General features: G+C 32.7%; 2 protein-coding genes across 2 annotated transcripts in view; one reads left to right on the top strand and one right to left on the bottom strand.

Annotated features, from left to right (window-relative positions):
- The window catches only part of LOC129232235 (bicaudal D-related protein homolog), a 70,388-nt gene extending 66,794 nt beyond the window's left edge, over positions 1-3,594 (bottom strand). Inside the window, exon 1 of the mRNA XM_054866450.1 lies at positions 3,227-3,594. Coding sequence (XP_054722425.1) covers positions 3,227-3,484 — 258 coding nt within the window. The 5' untranslated portion in view covers positions 3,485-3,594. The remainder of the gene's footprint in view (positions 1-3,226) is intronic.
- Positions 1-18,281, top strand: part of LOC129232233 (protein ABHD11-like) — a 69,162-nt gene that overhangs the window by 12,013 nt on the left and 38,868 nt on the right. The gene's annotated exons all lie outside the window — the stretch shown is intronic.

Genomic DNA, 18,281 nt, shown 5'->3' with positions numbered 1-18,281 from the left:
TTTGTTTAAAAATTATTACTTGGGTTGGTAATGACGTATTAACCAGAAAGAGTCTGGTTAGACATAATTCATTGAATCAGCATTTCATATCTGGAAAAAATTTCTTATTTTGAAACTTATCTAACGATACTAAGTAGTGCAAAAAAAAAAAAAAAGATTATAACATAGCGTAGAAAGCTAGTATTAATAGCACTAACTTTGCTTTAACTGTGTGGAAATCTCAACTTTTAGTTAATAAATTCAGGTCGTAAATTCTGTTATAAAATAAAAGTACTTCTCAGAGTTTACTATGAATGAATATACATTAAAGAAATAAAAGATATTATATCGGATTATCGATATTTCGAAACATCAAATGTTTTGGTCAATGTATCGGTATTATCGATGTCGCACCTCTACCTCAAACTAGAGAGGCGTTTAAAAGGATAAATTTATGAATTGTCCAAAAAATTGAAATGATACACAGCAATTATGATGCAATTCTGGAGATAAAGAGAACGAAACTTTGGAAGGCAATGATAACTATTTCGTTGCCATAGAGACTAACGAAGAGCAAAGTTAAACAAACATGTAAATCAAAATGTGAAATCTAGGCAAGAAAAGGCTATCCTTTCATTGCTTTTTGTCTAACTATTGACTAGTGTGATTTTTTAAATTATGTTTAACATTTTTTAATAAATTTTTGAAAGCATTTTTACAAGAAAAGCGGGTCAATACGAACGTTTTAAAAAACTGATTTTTATGGTTTAACGAAATGTCTTACATTTTACTAATTTTATTCAATTGTACTTTTTTATTCAGAGAATCTACTAATGTCTAAAAATTAATGTTATTTCATTTTTTTTTCATAACTTGACAGCAGTTATCAGGGCCGACGAGAGTCTATGGCATCCTCGCTAGAAACTTGGGGCATGGTCGTTGAGGGGACCCCGGTTCAGAATCGTTGTAGTATAAATTTTATAAGTTTTATGGACGGAAGGGGACCCGACGACTGAACTGACAGGGGGCCTTTCGTAGCTCTCGGCGGTCTTGGCAGTTATGTATACTAAAATGACGACTAATACTTTACTACTACGGTACACCAGTGTAATGGAACGCGGTGGTTTTTGCAGTTTAGTGCGCATATAATTACAAATATTGTAAAACTGCAACTTTTAACTAAATAATAATTTTTAATTCCTGGTTCAACGTAGTAAAAACAACGGATTAACTTCTTATTATGAAATGAGAAAACACTATCTAAGAAAACCTTATAGTGGTTCCCAAGACCATAAGAGGGTCAGGGTGCTTCCAGATAAAAGGGCAATTTAATTCAATTTAAAGGGCATTTTTGAATAGAAATGTTGTAGTAAAGAGGGCGATTTTTTATAACCTGTTTTGTATACCTGATATATGCATACAAAGCCAAATATTTTTCAATAGCATTTTTCTAATAAATTACTCTATTGTAATTATTTTTTAAATAACTAGTAAAAAGCTTTTTAATATTTAATTTAAAAGATTGCTAAAAGCTCTGAATTCAAAGTCAAAAAACACTTGCTTTTGTGAGGAAGTTCTGTTCAAACTTCAAAAGGTCAAGGATGGCGCATTAATAGGTGTAAAAAAGAGTGCAGAGTGCTCTCGACACTAACATCAAAGGGACAGGGCGCTGCGCCCTCCTAAAAATGCCAGGGGCGCCTTAAATGCGAATATGAACGTCATTTCATCAGCTTTTACAATTAATGTGATCTAGTTAATTTCTGGTAAATAAGATATTCGTAAATATTTACTCGTAGTATAAAATATCAATCACAGCTTCAAAATCAGATAATTCGTCAGGAATTATAATGTTCCCATTTGGTGAAACATTATTACTGTATCAACATATGACTAACAATTGTATTAACTGAATCAAAAGGTCATGCGATTGATCAAATGACCCCTTTCCAATAAAATCCTTTTTTATTTTCATGATGCTTAAAACAATATATAGTGTACATAATTGTTCTTATTGGAGTACTATATTAAACTTTTTCATCAAATGCTTCTGACTATATCCTGCCAAAAATGAATATGCAATTCTTAGTGGTTTATCCTAAAGGATCATCGACGAAGGTGTCAGTTTGAGTTTCAAAAAAATCTTTGAAAATCTTATGTGCCAACTGACCTTGTGTTAACTGTACGTTTAGTTGCATCTCGTCATATAAACACTTGTTATTCTTAAATCACAGCCCATTAGTTAAGAACAAGAAAGAATGAATGAGACAACTGGAAACAAAAGAAAATAGAGTACATTAATTTACCTCTCCCCCCCCCCCTTTTTTTTGAATTGGGTCTGTGTGTAGGTTGGTGGAACGAACTTTTTAACCAAAAGCAAAAACGAAGAACAGCAATCATAAGGTTAATTGTTAATAATGTTAATAAATCAGTTTCACGGCTGAACATAAGCAAGCATAGATTTGTGGTTAATGAACTTTTGAAACTTAACAAACTTCGAAATAAAAGTTTTCTGGGCTTTAACCAATTGAAGTCATCAATTTAAAAACATTTTCTCGCCATATACTTGTTTTCAATTATGATAATGTTGATTGATGAAATCTCTCACACTCTACTGCTCACCGAGAAGTTTGATTTGGATTGACTAGTTTGGTTTAAGTTGCTTCAATAAACACAGATTTTCATCACATTGCACATAAAATATTTATGATGTATTTAATAAAAATAACATTTGAAGAATTGAAAACAAAATTTTTAGAATCAAAAACAGCAAATACATAAACTCCCGATGAACTTAGAAGCTCGAAACATGCCTTGGCTTGAGGACAAATGTTTGTCTCGGATAACCGAATTTATGAGTTTTGATGAATTGTTTTTTTTTTAATGATGTAAGTACAAAATGACACTATAGGACATTTATTAATGCAAATTAATTGCATGGAAAAGACAAATTTTAGTGTTTATCTAGATTTACTACTGCATAATAGAAATTTTGCTCACTTTTTTCCTTTGTGATGAATGAAATTATCGCTGTTTCTGCTTTTCGTTTGCTCTACGACTAATTCTGCTCATCTAATTCCATAGCATCATTTTTCTACGGGTGTGCTTTATTTCTTCTTTTACTAATTTTAAATAATATTCGAGGGGGTGGGTAGTCGGATAATCCGCAAGCCAGATAAACGGAAACTGGTTAATCTGGGGTCTACAGTAACATTTCTGCAAACATTTCATAAAAATGAATGTGTCTTACCTCTAACTTATGTGAGTATTCCTCAGCCAGCCTTTCATTAGCTCTGCTGATTTGTTCATTTTTTTCGAGAAGGGCTTTCCCCAACTCTGCTGCCAACACCAGATCTTTTTCTCTCTGCACCAGCTGAGCATAAACATCATCACCGTCATTGGCCGTTCGCTGGGCTCGTCGCTCAACTTCACTCAAGTATTCCTCAAGATCACCGTATAATCCACCACACGAAGTTTGTTGCATTTCTGTTATGCCGCATGCGGACATAATGCGCTGCAAACCGTCACATTCTTTTAGTACACCTTAGAACGTTCTCGAATGTTGAAGCAAAATCATATTCGAAACAGCTTGAAGCACAATGACACTAGTTTTCTGGTTCTGAATTATAATCGAAAATTCAGTACGTTCACAGTACGTAACTTGGTGATTTTGACAAGATATTCCCAATTCACTGCACACAAATTCAGAAGAAATTATTATCCAAATTCTTTTCCTGTTTTAACAATAGTAATGTCAACAAGAATAGTTAGCGAACTAATTAACGCCATTCATAACTGTTAACAACATTTTTTAAGCTATGTTTAAAGCTTTGTAGTTTCAGGTCAAATTTCAAAAGCTTTGCTCTAATTTAAGATAGATTTCATTTTGAAGATTAAAAATAGATATTGTTGAAAAATATTTTCTATTGCAATAAACGGCTCTGAATGTTAATTCTTATATTACGATGCGTAACAAATAATAGGCAACCTGTATTAGAGGCAAAATTTCAAGGACCTATCTCTCTTAATTTCAAAAATATCCATTTCATTGTAAAAGAGAGATTATTCATCGACACTAGTACGTCATCCACGTTACATTGGAAAAATACTAAAGAGCACGTGTTGTTATTTTCTTTCCGAACATTAAAACTTCCCAACTATCTTCGTTGATGATGTCACACAATAAACAAACAGAGAATCATCTACAATTATTCTAATCGAAATTATCCACCTTGAAAAAAAAAATAGCGGCAATCAATAGCATGTGGCAGGAAGAACCGCGTTGGCTGCAGCACTCGGGGTATATGTTGACACTTCGCTGTCAGCTGTGGAACTGGTTGCTCGGGGTAACCAGGTAGATAGACGGGAAGTAGCAGAAGAGAGAGAGAGAGGGAGGTGGGGAGGCGAAGGTAGGCGAGGGGAAGGGCAGGACGACCGTTGAATTGGGGTTCGTAAGGGATTTTGTTCACATTCTATGTACTCATGTGAAATTGAAACATTTGAAGAGTGTTCTTGATATTTCTCAGGTCTTTCAGAGCATTATTAGAATACCTAGAATCAGGGGTATATCAAAAGTTTTTTTTTTTTTTTTTTTTTTAGTGTAGATATACTTCTTAACAATTTCATTTTTTTAGGATTGGAATACACGAAAACAATAAAGATCATAAAGTGATCCATTACATTAAAAAATTCACTTTTTGAGGCGGACATTGAAAATTGCAGGGCAAGAACAGTTTTGATTTTCAATTTTCAGAATGTTTAATCATTCAGAATTTAAAACAATAAAAAACACTCAAATGTAACATTTTAAAACTTTCAGTTGCTTTTTATACTCCCTATTTTCACCAAAGAAAATTTTCAATTTACGGTACAAAGTTTTAAAATACGCTTCACTTAATTTTGAAGCGTATCGTCGAAATCTCTGACTTTCAATGCGTGAAATATGCTTATAGGCTGATTCAAGATATCTTCCTCAAACAAAAGGGGGTTTTGTGTGTGTGTGTGTGCTCAAAAAGTCTTCCAATACATGCTAAGAAATCTTTCAATTTTATTTTTTAAATTTATCTTGACTTAACCTAACCACATAAAAGGGATTTTTGTCTGAATCTATTAAGCAAATATTATAGCAACTAAGGAAGTGCCCGATCTTGTTATACTTTATTTTTATTTTGAATATGCTTAATACATTTAGTCAGTGAATCATAAATACCTAAATTTTTGTAAAGTTTAAAAGGGTTCATAAGTCAACACTTTTTTAAAGATGTTTGCCTTTCAAAACCCACAGGGTGCACAGCAATCGTATTTTCAGTTTCTCTAAACAAGTAAAAAAATGATAGACGCCCTATCTTTACAATAAAAATAACAGGAATTTTCGGGTATTGCGCGTATTCAATGTAAAGAAATGGGTTGGAAAATGGAAAAGATTTTCATAAGAGGAAAGTATATAACTTAAACACTTTCCATTTCTAAATCACTGCATACTGCATCACTTCCTACGACTCCTCCGAGCAAAAATCGGGAGGGAAGGAGTCTGATTATTCATAGAGCAGATAATTGATATAATACACACGCACACAAATGCGCGTGGGGACACACCATTATTCATGTGAATAAGCAATACAGTAGAACCCCCATAATTTGGATTAATTGGGATCCGACTCAATCCGGAATATCGAAAATCTGGATTATCCGAAGGATGAAAAAAAAATGAAATAAAACATACTCTTTACTGAAAATCATCTTTATATGAAACACATACAATAACACATAAACGGTAAACATCTTTACTTTGTGATTATAAAGTCTGTAATCTTTATAATAATGAAGTAATTGAGGAAAGAAAAAATGATTCAAAAGTTGCATTGCCAAGAAAAGGGAAAAGGGAACTTAATCAAGGACATACCACGGTCTTGCCGGTAAGAGGGGTAAATAAATTAATGTTATGGAAATTTGACGATCGCTCCTAAAATTAAAAAAAAAAAAAAAAAAGATTAATCCGGATTATCCGGAGATCCGGACTAACGGGGTTCGAATTTGCGAGTTTCTACTGTACGTATAAAGTTAAAGTAATGCAATATCTTCACTCTCTCATTGCATCAAGTGCTACATTAAACGTACCCAGTCGGAAAAAAAATCTAACGAATGATTTTTTTAAATTAGAAATCAAACACATATCGTAGCCTTTAAGAGCTGAAGAAAATTTTAATGCAACCAGTGGAGGCTGACTGATGATTACAATGATGATAACGACGAAGTTTGCCCGTCCAGCTTGTTTGTAGTTCTAAAATTGTTGCAATTTTGCAGTCTATCTAGTCTACTCATTTGTTGCAGGATTTTGTAAAAGTGCCGCAGTTAAAATAAATTAAAATTTATCCTTTTTCAGTTGTCAATACTTAATTTATGTAGTATAAAGCTAGTAACTTTTTTTTTTTTTTTTTGATAGATATTAAAGAAGCCACAAAGATATAGCACGATAGCCATTTCATATTTCAAAAATAATGATGCAAAAATAATTAAATTTCTACAAACCTTTATTATTAAAACGAACTGCATGAATTTCTTACTAAAAAAATGGTTCTTATAAACTACAAGGTTGCGTGTGACGTGTAGTGACCGATACCGATAAAACTTGAAAAAACGTTTGGCCCCGAAAACAAATTGTTGAAAGACATGTATTATTTCTCAGAGCTTATAGAAAAATTCAGTGTAAACGGGCTTTTAAAAGACTACTGTTCCAAAAGAATTAATCACAAAAGTATTATTTTTAATCACCCGGGATTTGTCGGACCCTGATGTAGTACAATAATTCCATGTCCCAAACGATAAAAGTTCCACATTATATAGAGAAACGAGTGTCTCTTTCTTACTTTCTTTTGGGTCTTGAACTGCGCAAGAGTTTTTATTTTTAAACGTATGAAAGTCTTCGGAAAAAGTCCACGAAAGGGACAAGTATCCACTTTTTGTCTATTTTTTGCTTTAAATTTAAATGCACGAAAAAAAAATTCATTCTGTAACGAGAGAGACATATCTTCTATCAATACTTCATAAGATATTATAGGGAAAAAGCTTTAATAGATTTCATTTCAGGAGTAACTGGCAGAGAAACGTTGCTCGTCGTGTAATACAGTGAAACCTGTGTATAACGATACTGTCTATAACGATAACCTGTCTATAACAATTTTTTTTTTTTTTGGCCCCAGCAAAATGTCAGCATGAATAATCAAACTATCTATAACGATAACATGTCTACTACGATATTTTTTTGGTCTCAACAGTATCGTTGTAGGCAGATTTTACTGTATTATTTTGAAGCTAAATGATTTTTCTCACCAGTCTTGCTTTTTTTTTTTTTTTTTTTTTTTTTTTTGTAGATCCAAATATTATTTCAATTATTAGTAAAAATTCAAAATGTGTTTGGATTATTATATGTATTTGGAACAATACCGGGAAATCTCCAATACGTAACACTAACAATTAATTACACATGGGTCGTGTTGTCTTTCATTTAAGTGTTCGGTGATACAAATTAGTTTCTTTGAAGCAATATCTAACATAATATTAAACGTAATGTCTTTTTTTTCTTTATTTTATTTATATTTTTTTTTATTTCAAAAAATTAATTAATTTATTTATTTTATTCATAAAAGCTTTCGAAAGGTTTAGCTGTTATCTTCTTGCACCGAAGTTTTCAGCTATGGTTCACATCGTCTCGTCATTAAAAGAACAGATTGTTTTTTAAAGCCCTAACGAAGAATTATTTTTAAAAAAACTATGTAAGATTTTGGTATAACTCTTTTTTATTTTGATCCTAATCTCATCAATGTTTTTTCCCTCATTAGTACAATATTAGCTAAAGGCAAATGCGTGGCACTGACATAAGAAACTGAAAGTTGCAAGCTGTGTGAAAGAAAAAATTCCAGGAGCGCCGTGAGGGCTTTTTTACATACTTGGTGAAACTTCAAGGGGCAGGCGGGGGATCTAAATATATTTAAATTTCCAAAAAAAAAAATATTTTACATGAACATTTTTGCCAATACACAACTTTTCCCACTACAGACGATTTCAATTTTTACCAAAAGTTAAAATCGACCCTCTCTATATATTCCAGTTCTTTTTCCCCATACAAATACTCAAACCCTTACCCCTCCCCCCCCCCCCCAGAAGGTAAACTCAGGCTGCGCTAGTGGCAGCCGCAAAGTTGAAAATCGTCTAATCTAGATTTTTTCAGAACAACGAAAGAGCCATACATAGAAGTAGTCTTGGAAAAATAAACTTCTTACGATAAGGATAAAAATATATATATATATAAAAAGTAAAATCTGTGACCTACTTCCCCCAATTAATTCTAATTTGAATTCCGAAACTTTGAATTCAAATTATGTTTTTCGCAATCACGAGTTGCGACAAGACCCTACTGATTAGAGTTATGGTTTCTAGAAACGGCTCCCCCCCCCCCCCCCCAAGCATGTCCCTCTTCCTGGGTGGTTACGTGTGTATAGTTGTGTGTGTAGGCTTACGTGTGTGCACGTAGGCGTGTGTATGTGTGTAAAGGCGTGCGCACGTAGGGGAGTGTATATGACCATGCGTGTGTAGGACATGGACGCCACCGCCCAGCAAAAGTGGATTCCGGGGGACAGTGCTCAGGACCAGCCGCGCCGCCGCCGGTGGACGGTGGTGCTGCAGCCCTGGTCCAAGCTGAAAAAGGAACCGTAACGTCAAGGACAGTCAAATGAAAGCAATAAGCAATCGTGATTGCTCAAAAAAAAACTGTTTAAATGTAAAGTTTTTTTTCTTCTTCTTCTTTAAATTAATTTTCTTTCGCAGTGCAAAACTACCTTGAATAAGAATCTCGAGCTTGTGCTGAATTTTAAATTTATGTTTTGAAGTTTCATACATCTACTAGAAGCAGTAAAGACATCAAAGTACGCAGGGCCTGTTTCGTTTGCTTTACTATTCAATCTCATTTTCCAGTATCCCTTACGGTGCTCGTCCTCCAGGTGTTTCCAGCATTCACGTCACGTCCTCAGGGACCAATGAAAATCCTCCTCTCGGCCAGCGATGGCGGGAGAGGGAAGGCAAGCGTGTCGTTTGCAAACCGAGCGGTTCCTTCGAATCAGGAAGCAGATGGCATATGAAAAAGATATTTGCACCGCAAATTTTCCATTCATAAATTCCGCGAAAAGTTGCGACTTTCGGTTTTCTGTTTCGAAAATTATTGAGAAAAAGAAAAGCAATGGAAAGTGTGTGTGTGTGTGTGAGTATCATAGTATTTTGATTTCTCAAGGTTAAAAAGAAAAGTCAAATTTTCATTTAGAAATCGTTGCCTTTATCAAAAAGACTCGTACTTCCAACAAACGAAATCTTACTACATACCTATAAAATAATTTATTTTGCTGATTTCCATCTATTCCTCAGTTATTTCTTTTTTCGAAGTGTTTTCTATCTATTAATAGAGTACTAAGCATGCAGGAAAACTACGCAATACTGTAAACTATATGAAATACAGTGAAACCTGTGTATAACGATACTGTCTATAATGATAACCTGTCTATAACAATACATATATATATAGATATATATATGTATATTGTTTTTTTTTTTTTTTTTTTTTTTGGCCCCAGCAAAATGTCAGCATGAATAATAAAACTGTCTATAACGATAACCTGTCTATTACGATATTTTTTGGTGTCCCAACAGTATCGTTGTAGACAGGTTTTACTGTATTAGCCACAACTATGAAATTATAGGCATCGTCATGAGCGAAACCAATGTTCCACCGCCAATGTCACTAGGTGGCAATAACTGTTGTACTTAGTTGATTATCAATCTATAAAGGATTCCTATTTGTAGAAGATTTCAAGTGACTATTATTCAAGTCGTTAATTACTCTTTCTGTTTTTCGTTTTATCCTCGCTGTTGCACTAGAAACAAGCACTTTAACAAGCACCCTGAGGATGTTTGCAATTTAACGATCAACCCTCTTGTGGTCGCAATACTTGAGTAGCTTACATTTGAGTTTGAACGACTAGGACGTAATTGGACCAAGTGATCCATAATCAGAGACCGACCAAAAAAAATTAACTCCATATTGTTATTAATAGTAATTAATAAATTCATATTACCAGAGACTGACAAAAACTGGAAAATCCCAGACACCCAGGAAAAAAAAATTAGGTTCCACACAAATTATTTCTCAGAGTTTATAAGAAAATTCAGTTTCATGTGTCTTCTAAAAACATTCTTTTCCTGAGAAAACTCAAAGATATTTTTTTAGTTGAATTGGCGACTTGGCACACTGGATTTGTTGGACCTTGTCCATGATCAATAACATCGGAATCTTTGTGCTCTACCGTCTATGACGCTAGGCTGGAGTACTTAATTTTAATTAATAACACTGCACGGCAAAAAAAAAAAAAAAAAGAGAGAGAAATAGAGGGAAAAAATCTACAAAATATTTCTGACACCTTTCTTGCTGATTCTTATGCAAAATCACACCCTGAGTTTATGTATGAACACCGCTTTCCCTCCATAATCTTCCCTTCCCTCACTTTTTTGAAATGGCGAAAACTTTTTTTTTTATTTCTGTTTTCAACAGCTTCACATCCATTTGGGGGAGAAGGAGGCATAATATTAACCATTAGCATTCTTCTGAGAGGCTGGAGACGAGAAAAGTTAAAAAGATTGAACATGTGTAGCAAGTTGGGGGACTCATGAAGGTATTCCTCCCTAAAATATTTTTTAAATCGTCAAACACAACCTTTTAATTCCAGGGGTTTGTCTAATAATTTTTTCACTTATTTTTCGGCGTAAAAACAGAGTATCGGACACATTCCTATGGACACCAATCCTGAAAAGATTTTCACGTTGTATGTTTTTTTTTCCTTTGTTATTTTAGAAACGCTTCATGTTGCATGTGAGTCGCACCGCATATCTTTAGTTAAGAAACTTCCCGTATTATTAATATTTATTCAAGTTACATTCACATACACAATTCACATTCAGGCATCATTGTATCTATACATTTCTGGGGTTGTGCCTCCCTCAGTGGTCGGAAATAGCTCGCTACAAGTAGCGACACTACTATAGCAAGTATATTTTTTTAGTAGTTTGTAGTATAGCGCACTACTTTTGAAAAAAAGTAGAGTAGCGAGTAGTTTGATGGAAAAAAAAAGTAGTTTGTAGCAATTTCGAAAAACTACTTTTAAATAAAGTAAAAAAAAAAAAGAAAGAAAGAAAGAAAAAAAAAAGAAACGAGGTTTCAAACGAGAATCTGACTGTGCAAGTTTAAGCGAGTAAAAGTTGCACCAATCAGATTCGTAAGACTGAAAAATACGAGTTGACCTCAGGCATATTATTTTGCCACCGTACGTTTTTTCTGTTTGACGCCATTAGTTTGTTTGGCACCGAAATGTTCCCCTTGAATAGAGCATGCATAGAAATAAAAGAATAAGCGATAATTGTCAATTTAGTGCAGCGTTTGTGCTTTCTGGCAGCAAAAAATGTCCGTGGATGAACATTTTAAAAATTTTCAGGCCCTAACCGGTTAACAATAAATATTAATGATATAGAAATGTATGATAACGCTAATTTTTCTGTTTCATGCAAACTTTGCCCGTCATTTTCGGTATCAATGTCATCCGTATATACAGTCGAATATCAACTTAAGCGAGGGATGCGTTCCAAAAGACTCCTCGAATTGGTAGAAAAAGTTGTGTTATTAAATAAAAATACTGTTATTAGGATGCACAAATCAATGGGAGAGAATGGTATAAGATGAAACAGTATGGTACGTATAGTATGTAGGAATAATAAAATGCAGCACTACAATAGTACTGTACAATAAATGTAGTAATTATATTCGACGCATTTTTAGCATTTCAAAAATCTTAAAATTTCTATACTTGTCAGAAAATTTATATTCTTTGTTTCATTTTCAAATTTTAGATAAATAACTCACTTATGCGAAATTATGTTTCATCAACGTCATATTTAGAATGAAAAAGATGCACAGTAGCGATTTGTACGTAAAAAAAAGCGATGTTTCGATTAGTACGATGTGGGGAACTTCCGCTTTCATTGATGTTAAAGAAAAAGTCCATTCACGAAACTAAAATTTAGTACCCAATAAAGAAGAGGCAATACTTAATCCCCGCGATTCAGTTCCGAAAATTTTCGTGTTGCAGGTGAGTACCTCGCTTTAGCTCCAAAGTTCGTTCTTCGAGAAAAACTCGCAATATAGCTATCTCGCGTTTTTCGAATCACGCTGCAACGCTAGTCCACTGCAGTTTAAAATTGCACATAGAAGTAAAGTAAACATTCTTAGTTAAGTTTCATCTTTCGGATATTTATTAATATTTGATTTTTAATGCTAATACCGTTTGGGATATTTTTCCTATTTCTTTATTTATTTTCTTTTGTACTGATTTAATTTTGACACATTAACATATTAAAAGTCAATTGTTAAATATTGTAAGTTATTGAGGTTATTCGGTAAAATTGAATAATGTTTTTATTTCATTTTATCAGTGGCGTAAGAAAGGAGATAGTGTCTATGTCCAGACCGTAACTTGAAGCTCAAAATCAATTTATCGGTTCCTACAAAATATAAGTTCCTATAAAATCAACTTCTATAATGGAAATTAAAGTTTTTCTCTTTTGTTTAAAACATGTGTTTCATCATCTGAATCAGTTTTATGTATACCTATGCCTATCTAAAATTTAAATCAAATTACGCTTGCATCTATTTACATTTTCAAATTGCGGAGTTGTACATCTTCAATTAAATATTCAGTCAGGAAAGGATTAAAAATTTGAAGGTTGATTTCTTTTAACTTTTAAATCCAACTTTCAACTTTTGATTTCTTGCAGCGAATAATCGGAAAAATCATAAAAAATGTTTGGAATGACAAATTTATTCAGTAAGGTTAAGGAAGAATAAATAATGTTTAGTAATATATATTCCATTTTCAAATGAGCCAATTTATTAATTTAAACCACTTTTTGAAGTTTTCTCGTTCAATCCTCAAATGGTGTGTATGTGTATGCTTTTCATTAATTCATTTTTTAGAAGGTAGCGAAGTAGCGACTACTTTTCAAAAGTATAGTTTGCAATTGCTACATTTTGACAAAAGTAGTTGTAGTTGTAGTTCACTACAAAAAAAAAACTAGTTTTTCCAACCACTGGCCTCCCTCATTGTTTATCCAAGAAGTGCTTTTGGACTTCTCCCCTCTCTACCCTCCAGGAGAATATTGATGGTAAAAAAAAATGCTCCCTTCCTGTCCGAATACAAATATCCGTGAAATTATCGGAATGGAGTTTGATGGTGGAAAACGGTGGTCATATTTAGATTCGAATAGAGCCCTCGATCCGTCTCTTAAGTGGCGACATGCTCCGGCGTCCGCCATTTTGTGTCGTTCCGCAACTTTCTCCCTATCTCAATAGTAGAAAAATACCGAGTTATCTCATTGAAAAGTATCTTTTTATCAACGAATGTTTGCAGGTTTTTAAGTGTAATTTATGTAACTGACAATATACGTACAAAAATGTTGAATTTTATCTTAGTAAAATGTATTATTTATTATTAAACCGCATATTAGTAAAAATGTGTTTCGAAGGAATTTTCGATATTTTTAAGAGTAATATCCTTTTTTTTTCACCATAAAGACATTCTGAGTTATAAATTACCTGAAGTGCTTTGAATATGCGATTTATTATTAGAAATTTGGTGTAGTAGAAAAGTAGTCAGCCAAATTAACTATGTTATAAAGTGTTTGTAACTTGGGCAAGAGTTTGAACTTATTCATATAAAGCAGTATCATTTATATTACTAATGTGGGTAGTTTTCTTATGGAAAATTATTCACATCTAAAAAATTGCAAAATTTCTTTTTGTCTTAACTAATAAGGTTTTATTTTCAGTGGGACTCTTCCGTATTTTTTTTTTTTTTTTTTTTTTTGCATTTTACCAACACTTGCTTGTTTTTCATGACGATTTTAAATTAAAAAATGCCTTTCATTTAAACCAGATTTTTAAAGATACTACTAGTTCTTTAAAAATCAACAAACTCATATTAAAGTGTTTTAACCAGTTTTAAATCAATATAAAAAAAAAAATAGTAATTGAATCATTTGATACCAATAGGAATTCAAATAAAAGAGTGCAGATTACATCTTTGACGAACTGTTATAAATTGCAATAATGAATTTTAATAAATCAACAGACACTAGAATAAATCATAAATTTTTTTTTTTTTTTTGAAAAATTTTCACGTCGAATAATTAAACGAAAACAGCATTTTTCCGCACAAAAAAAAAAAAAAAATCTTCAGATAATTTATAAATTGGCTTGAGTTATATGTTACTGCAATCTCAAAGAAGCTTAATTTTTTAAATAAATAATTTCACATTTTTTATATCTTGAGATTTTAGCACAAAATAGGTAAATAATTAACTTGGCAACACACTGAAACTCATGGCTATGGCACAATTAAAAGCAAAACTATGTTTTCTTAAAATAATTTTGCTACAGTTATTGAGACATTTTGAAGCTAACTAAACAATAGAAAATTTACATTAGAAATAAATAAAATAATTAGCATATTTAAATTTTGACGGCTTTGTTTTCTTAAACTCAGAACTATCAGTTTTAAAAATAGGGCAAATATTTTACCGCTGCTAGCCATTTATTAGGTACCGTTACATAGTTAAGCTTTACACTATTTGAAGGAACTATATATGATTTTAGTGAATATCCTTATCAGACCATAAAAATCAACAAACTATCAGACATTTTCATGAAAAGTAAAAAATATTACAATTTCAACAATAGTTTCAAAATGTATCTGAAATTGCACAGAATTGAATTGAAAAATAGAATATATCTGTATTTGCAACAGTATTTCACTATTAGTGGAAAAGTGTTTAAAATTTGATATGATGTTACATACAAACTATTTTTTACGCTAAGCAATGTGCGAAAAGTACATGATACATACATGGAGTAGGTAGATGTCTTAAAATTAATTTGATCTCTTGATATCCTATCCAGCCACAGTTTTCTTCTTCCTTCATTTCTTTTACCCATAGGTAAACGATACAACTTGTGACCCGATTTTGAACTGTTGGAACATCCAAATGCACTACACCAAGGCATCTTCACATTTAAGATAGCTTTTGATGAAAATTACGCATAGCAAAGAGAAAATATCTGGTATTCCGCACAGTGAAATCACACAGGCAGCGACACAAAATGGCCGACTGAGCCCACGTGATTGCCCACCTCCAATCGCAGTCGAAAGCGGCACGCAGTGCATAGATCAAACAGTGTCGCCACTTAAGAGACGAATACAGGGCTTTAGATTCGAAGAGTCATTGTGCATAAGAATCAGCAGGAATGGTGTCAGAAACAATTTGATATTTTTTCGTGCTTTATTAGTCAACATACTGAAAGCAATTCTTGTCTGTAAAAGATGGATCTAAAAAAATGTTCTGTGAATTCGTCGATGTACCATTGATTTCCGATCCGTTGAGTCGTTAATTACGCTTTTTTCATTTCGATGTTGTCCAATGAGAATTTGTAATCAACCTTCCAAAGCAAATCTGTAGATTCCGAGAAAACATGTGCTATGAACTTAAAACATGACTCATGTGTCTTGATTTATGTTTGTGTCAAAGCTTCATTCGCGACCAATCGTATCGAGGTTAATTGGAAATGGTTCATCGCCAATATCCGATGTTAGGGCTTTTATTATGCTCTTTAGAGGCAATAAAAATGCATTCAGAAATAAAATCGGGTCCAGTTATATAGCTGAGACTCTCTTATGTGACATTGTTTTCCGTCTAGGTGGGTATAAATCAAAGCTTCATGGTAGCGTTCAAGTCATTTGCTTCGCATATTCATATCTTCATAACGATTTAAAAAAAAAAAAAAAGATTCCTTCGCAGTGTCTCGTTAATACTTTCTAAATATATCATATCTCATTACAAGTGGGTGGAACTGTAAAGCTTTTTTTTTTAAGTTTTCTTACGTTAAATGGAAATTCACTTATGATTTCGTAGCGTGACAGAAGATACTGGAAACATAAATAACTCAAAGAAAGAAAAACATTTAAAAAAAAATAAAGAAATAATAAAACTCAAAAGTTTTTTTAAATTTTTACTTTAGTAAATTAAAAGAAAACGAGCTGATGTGTGCATCACATAACTTCTTTTTACGTCAATTTAATGATAATAGTGCCTTGGAGTAAGCAAAGTAGCACTTTAAAAATTTTCATCCCAAGTTAGTTGCGAACTGAAGCGCAAAAAAAAAAAAAAAAAAAAAAAAACCGTTTTATGCAAATAAAATTTTCCTAATGTTGGCAATTTTAATGTGATTCAATGGTTAACTCTCTAAATATGGCCAAATTAAAACCAGATTTGAAAAAAAAAATCCGCCATGTTGGCGACAAAACTTGGCGACCAAAAGCTTGGCGATATATCGCGAAGTGTTTGCCAAATTATAACACCACTTTAGGTTGCATTGAAATTAACAGTGATTCCCCCCCCCAAAAAAAAAGGTGTAAAAGACCCCCATAGGAACATCCGAATGCAACCAAAAGGAGGAGTGCACAACAAGATCCCACTAGGAGTCTACGAACCAAATTTCAACTTTCTAAGACATACCGTTCATGAGTTATGCGACATACATATGCACATACATACGTACATACGGACGTCGCGAGAAAACTCGTTGTAATTAACTCGGGGATCGTCAAAATGGATATTTCTGGTGTCTATACGTTCTTAGGCATATATCCACGTGTGGTCGGATTGAAAAAAAAACTCAATATTCAATCGAGGGCGAGCAAAATGGAAATTAAGGCCGATTTTTGAGTGAATTTTTTTTGCGAATACAATACTTCTTTTACTATGTAGAAGGAAGTAAAAACAAATAAAATGTTTGTTTTAATGAAACTTATTTATTTATTAATTGACCAGCGTACCCACACGGCTTTGCCCGTAGTATAAAATTAAAAGGTCATTTGGTTCGCCTGTATTTTTACAAATAATGGATGATGAATTACTCGCCAATTTGCTATGTTAATTTGCTCGCCCGTGTTGCGGTTTCACGTTATCATAATTTGGTAATTTACTCGTCCACGTTACGATAATTTGCTCGGTAAAATGTTCTTAAAATTGGAATCGAAAGAGAACAAAATCGAATTTTCGAAAAATTGCTTTGAGGTGCACACCCCCATGCTACAAACTAATTCTGAGCCATATTTCGTGAAAATTTGCCAAATGGTTTAGGGGCTATGCGCGTCACAGAGAGATATCCGGACAGATATCCAAAACTTTGAGCTTTATCATTAGTAAGGATAAACCTCTCGAAATGCACTGTACTCCTGATTATCCGGGTGAGGATTATCCGTGCAGCCAAAAATTTAAATTAAAAATTTTAAAATTACTTAAACCTAAAAATTATGCCGAATTTTATTACATATTTCATTACCAGTACTAATATATTACTTTTTGTATTAGTAGAGTATCGCAATTAAACCCGAAGTATTTTATAAACCACCGTGTAGTTTACTTATAGCCTCCGAATACGCACTTTTCTGCGTGCTTGTCATTTTCAGATTATCCGTGTTTTTCTATTATGTGTACGTACACCTTGCATTAATTAGCACGGATAATCGGGAGTACAGTATAATTTCAAATCTGAATCAAACATTCGTTAGTCACAAACAATAATAATAATAATAATAATAATAATAACAACAACAGCAACAATAACTATAAATAATAATAATAATCTTATAGTAATAATCCAGAATAATCAATGAAATGAAAAGATTATTTATCAGCAACTAAAGTTGTTCATCATTACTGTTACTATATACAATTTTCCTTTTAATGAACGTACAATAGGAAACAACATTTTCCTCTTTAAGCATCAAAACTACGGGTTAATTTGTCCTATGTCCAAGCCATTTAAGGATTATTTACCAGACATATAATATTGTAATAAAAGTATTTGATTTAGCAAAAATAGAAAAAAATATGATGAAAATGTCAATTTGTAGCATTAAAAAAGTATAACTAAAGGGCACCGAAACTCGCATCTAGGAAGATGCTCAAAGCTGAAAATTAACCTTTTAAAATGCACCTTTTTGGATTTGAAAAGCAAAACAGATCAAATACTGGTCAAAGCTGATTTTGCAATATTTTTTATTTTTCTAAAAGGTAAGATTAATTAAGGCTCAAAAGTTTTATATTCAATTTCCCTTAGGTGACTGCCAATTTCCCACTCTCCCCTACATTGAGCA

The sequence above is a fragment of the Uloborus diversus genome, unplaced genomic scaffold (assembly GCF_026930045.1).
Source record: "Uloborus diversus isolate 005 unplaced genomic scaffold, Udiv.v.3.1 scaffold_111, whole genome shotgun sequence".
Classification (NCBI taxonomy): Eukaryota; Metazoa; Arthropoda; class Arachnida; order Araneae; family Uloboridae; genus Uloborus; species Uloborus diversus.
The sequence above is the reverse complement of the archived record's forward strand: the minus strand, read 5'-3'. Positions and strand labels throughout refer to the sequence as shown.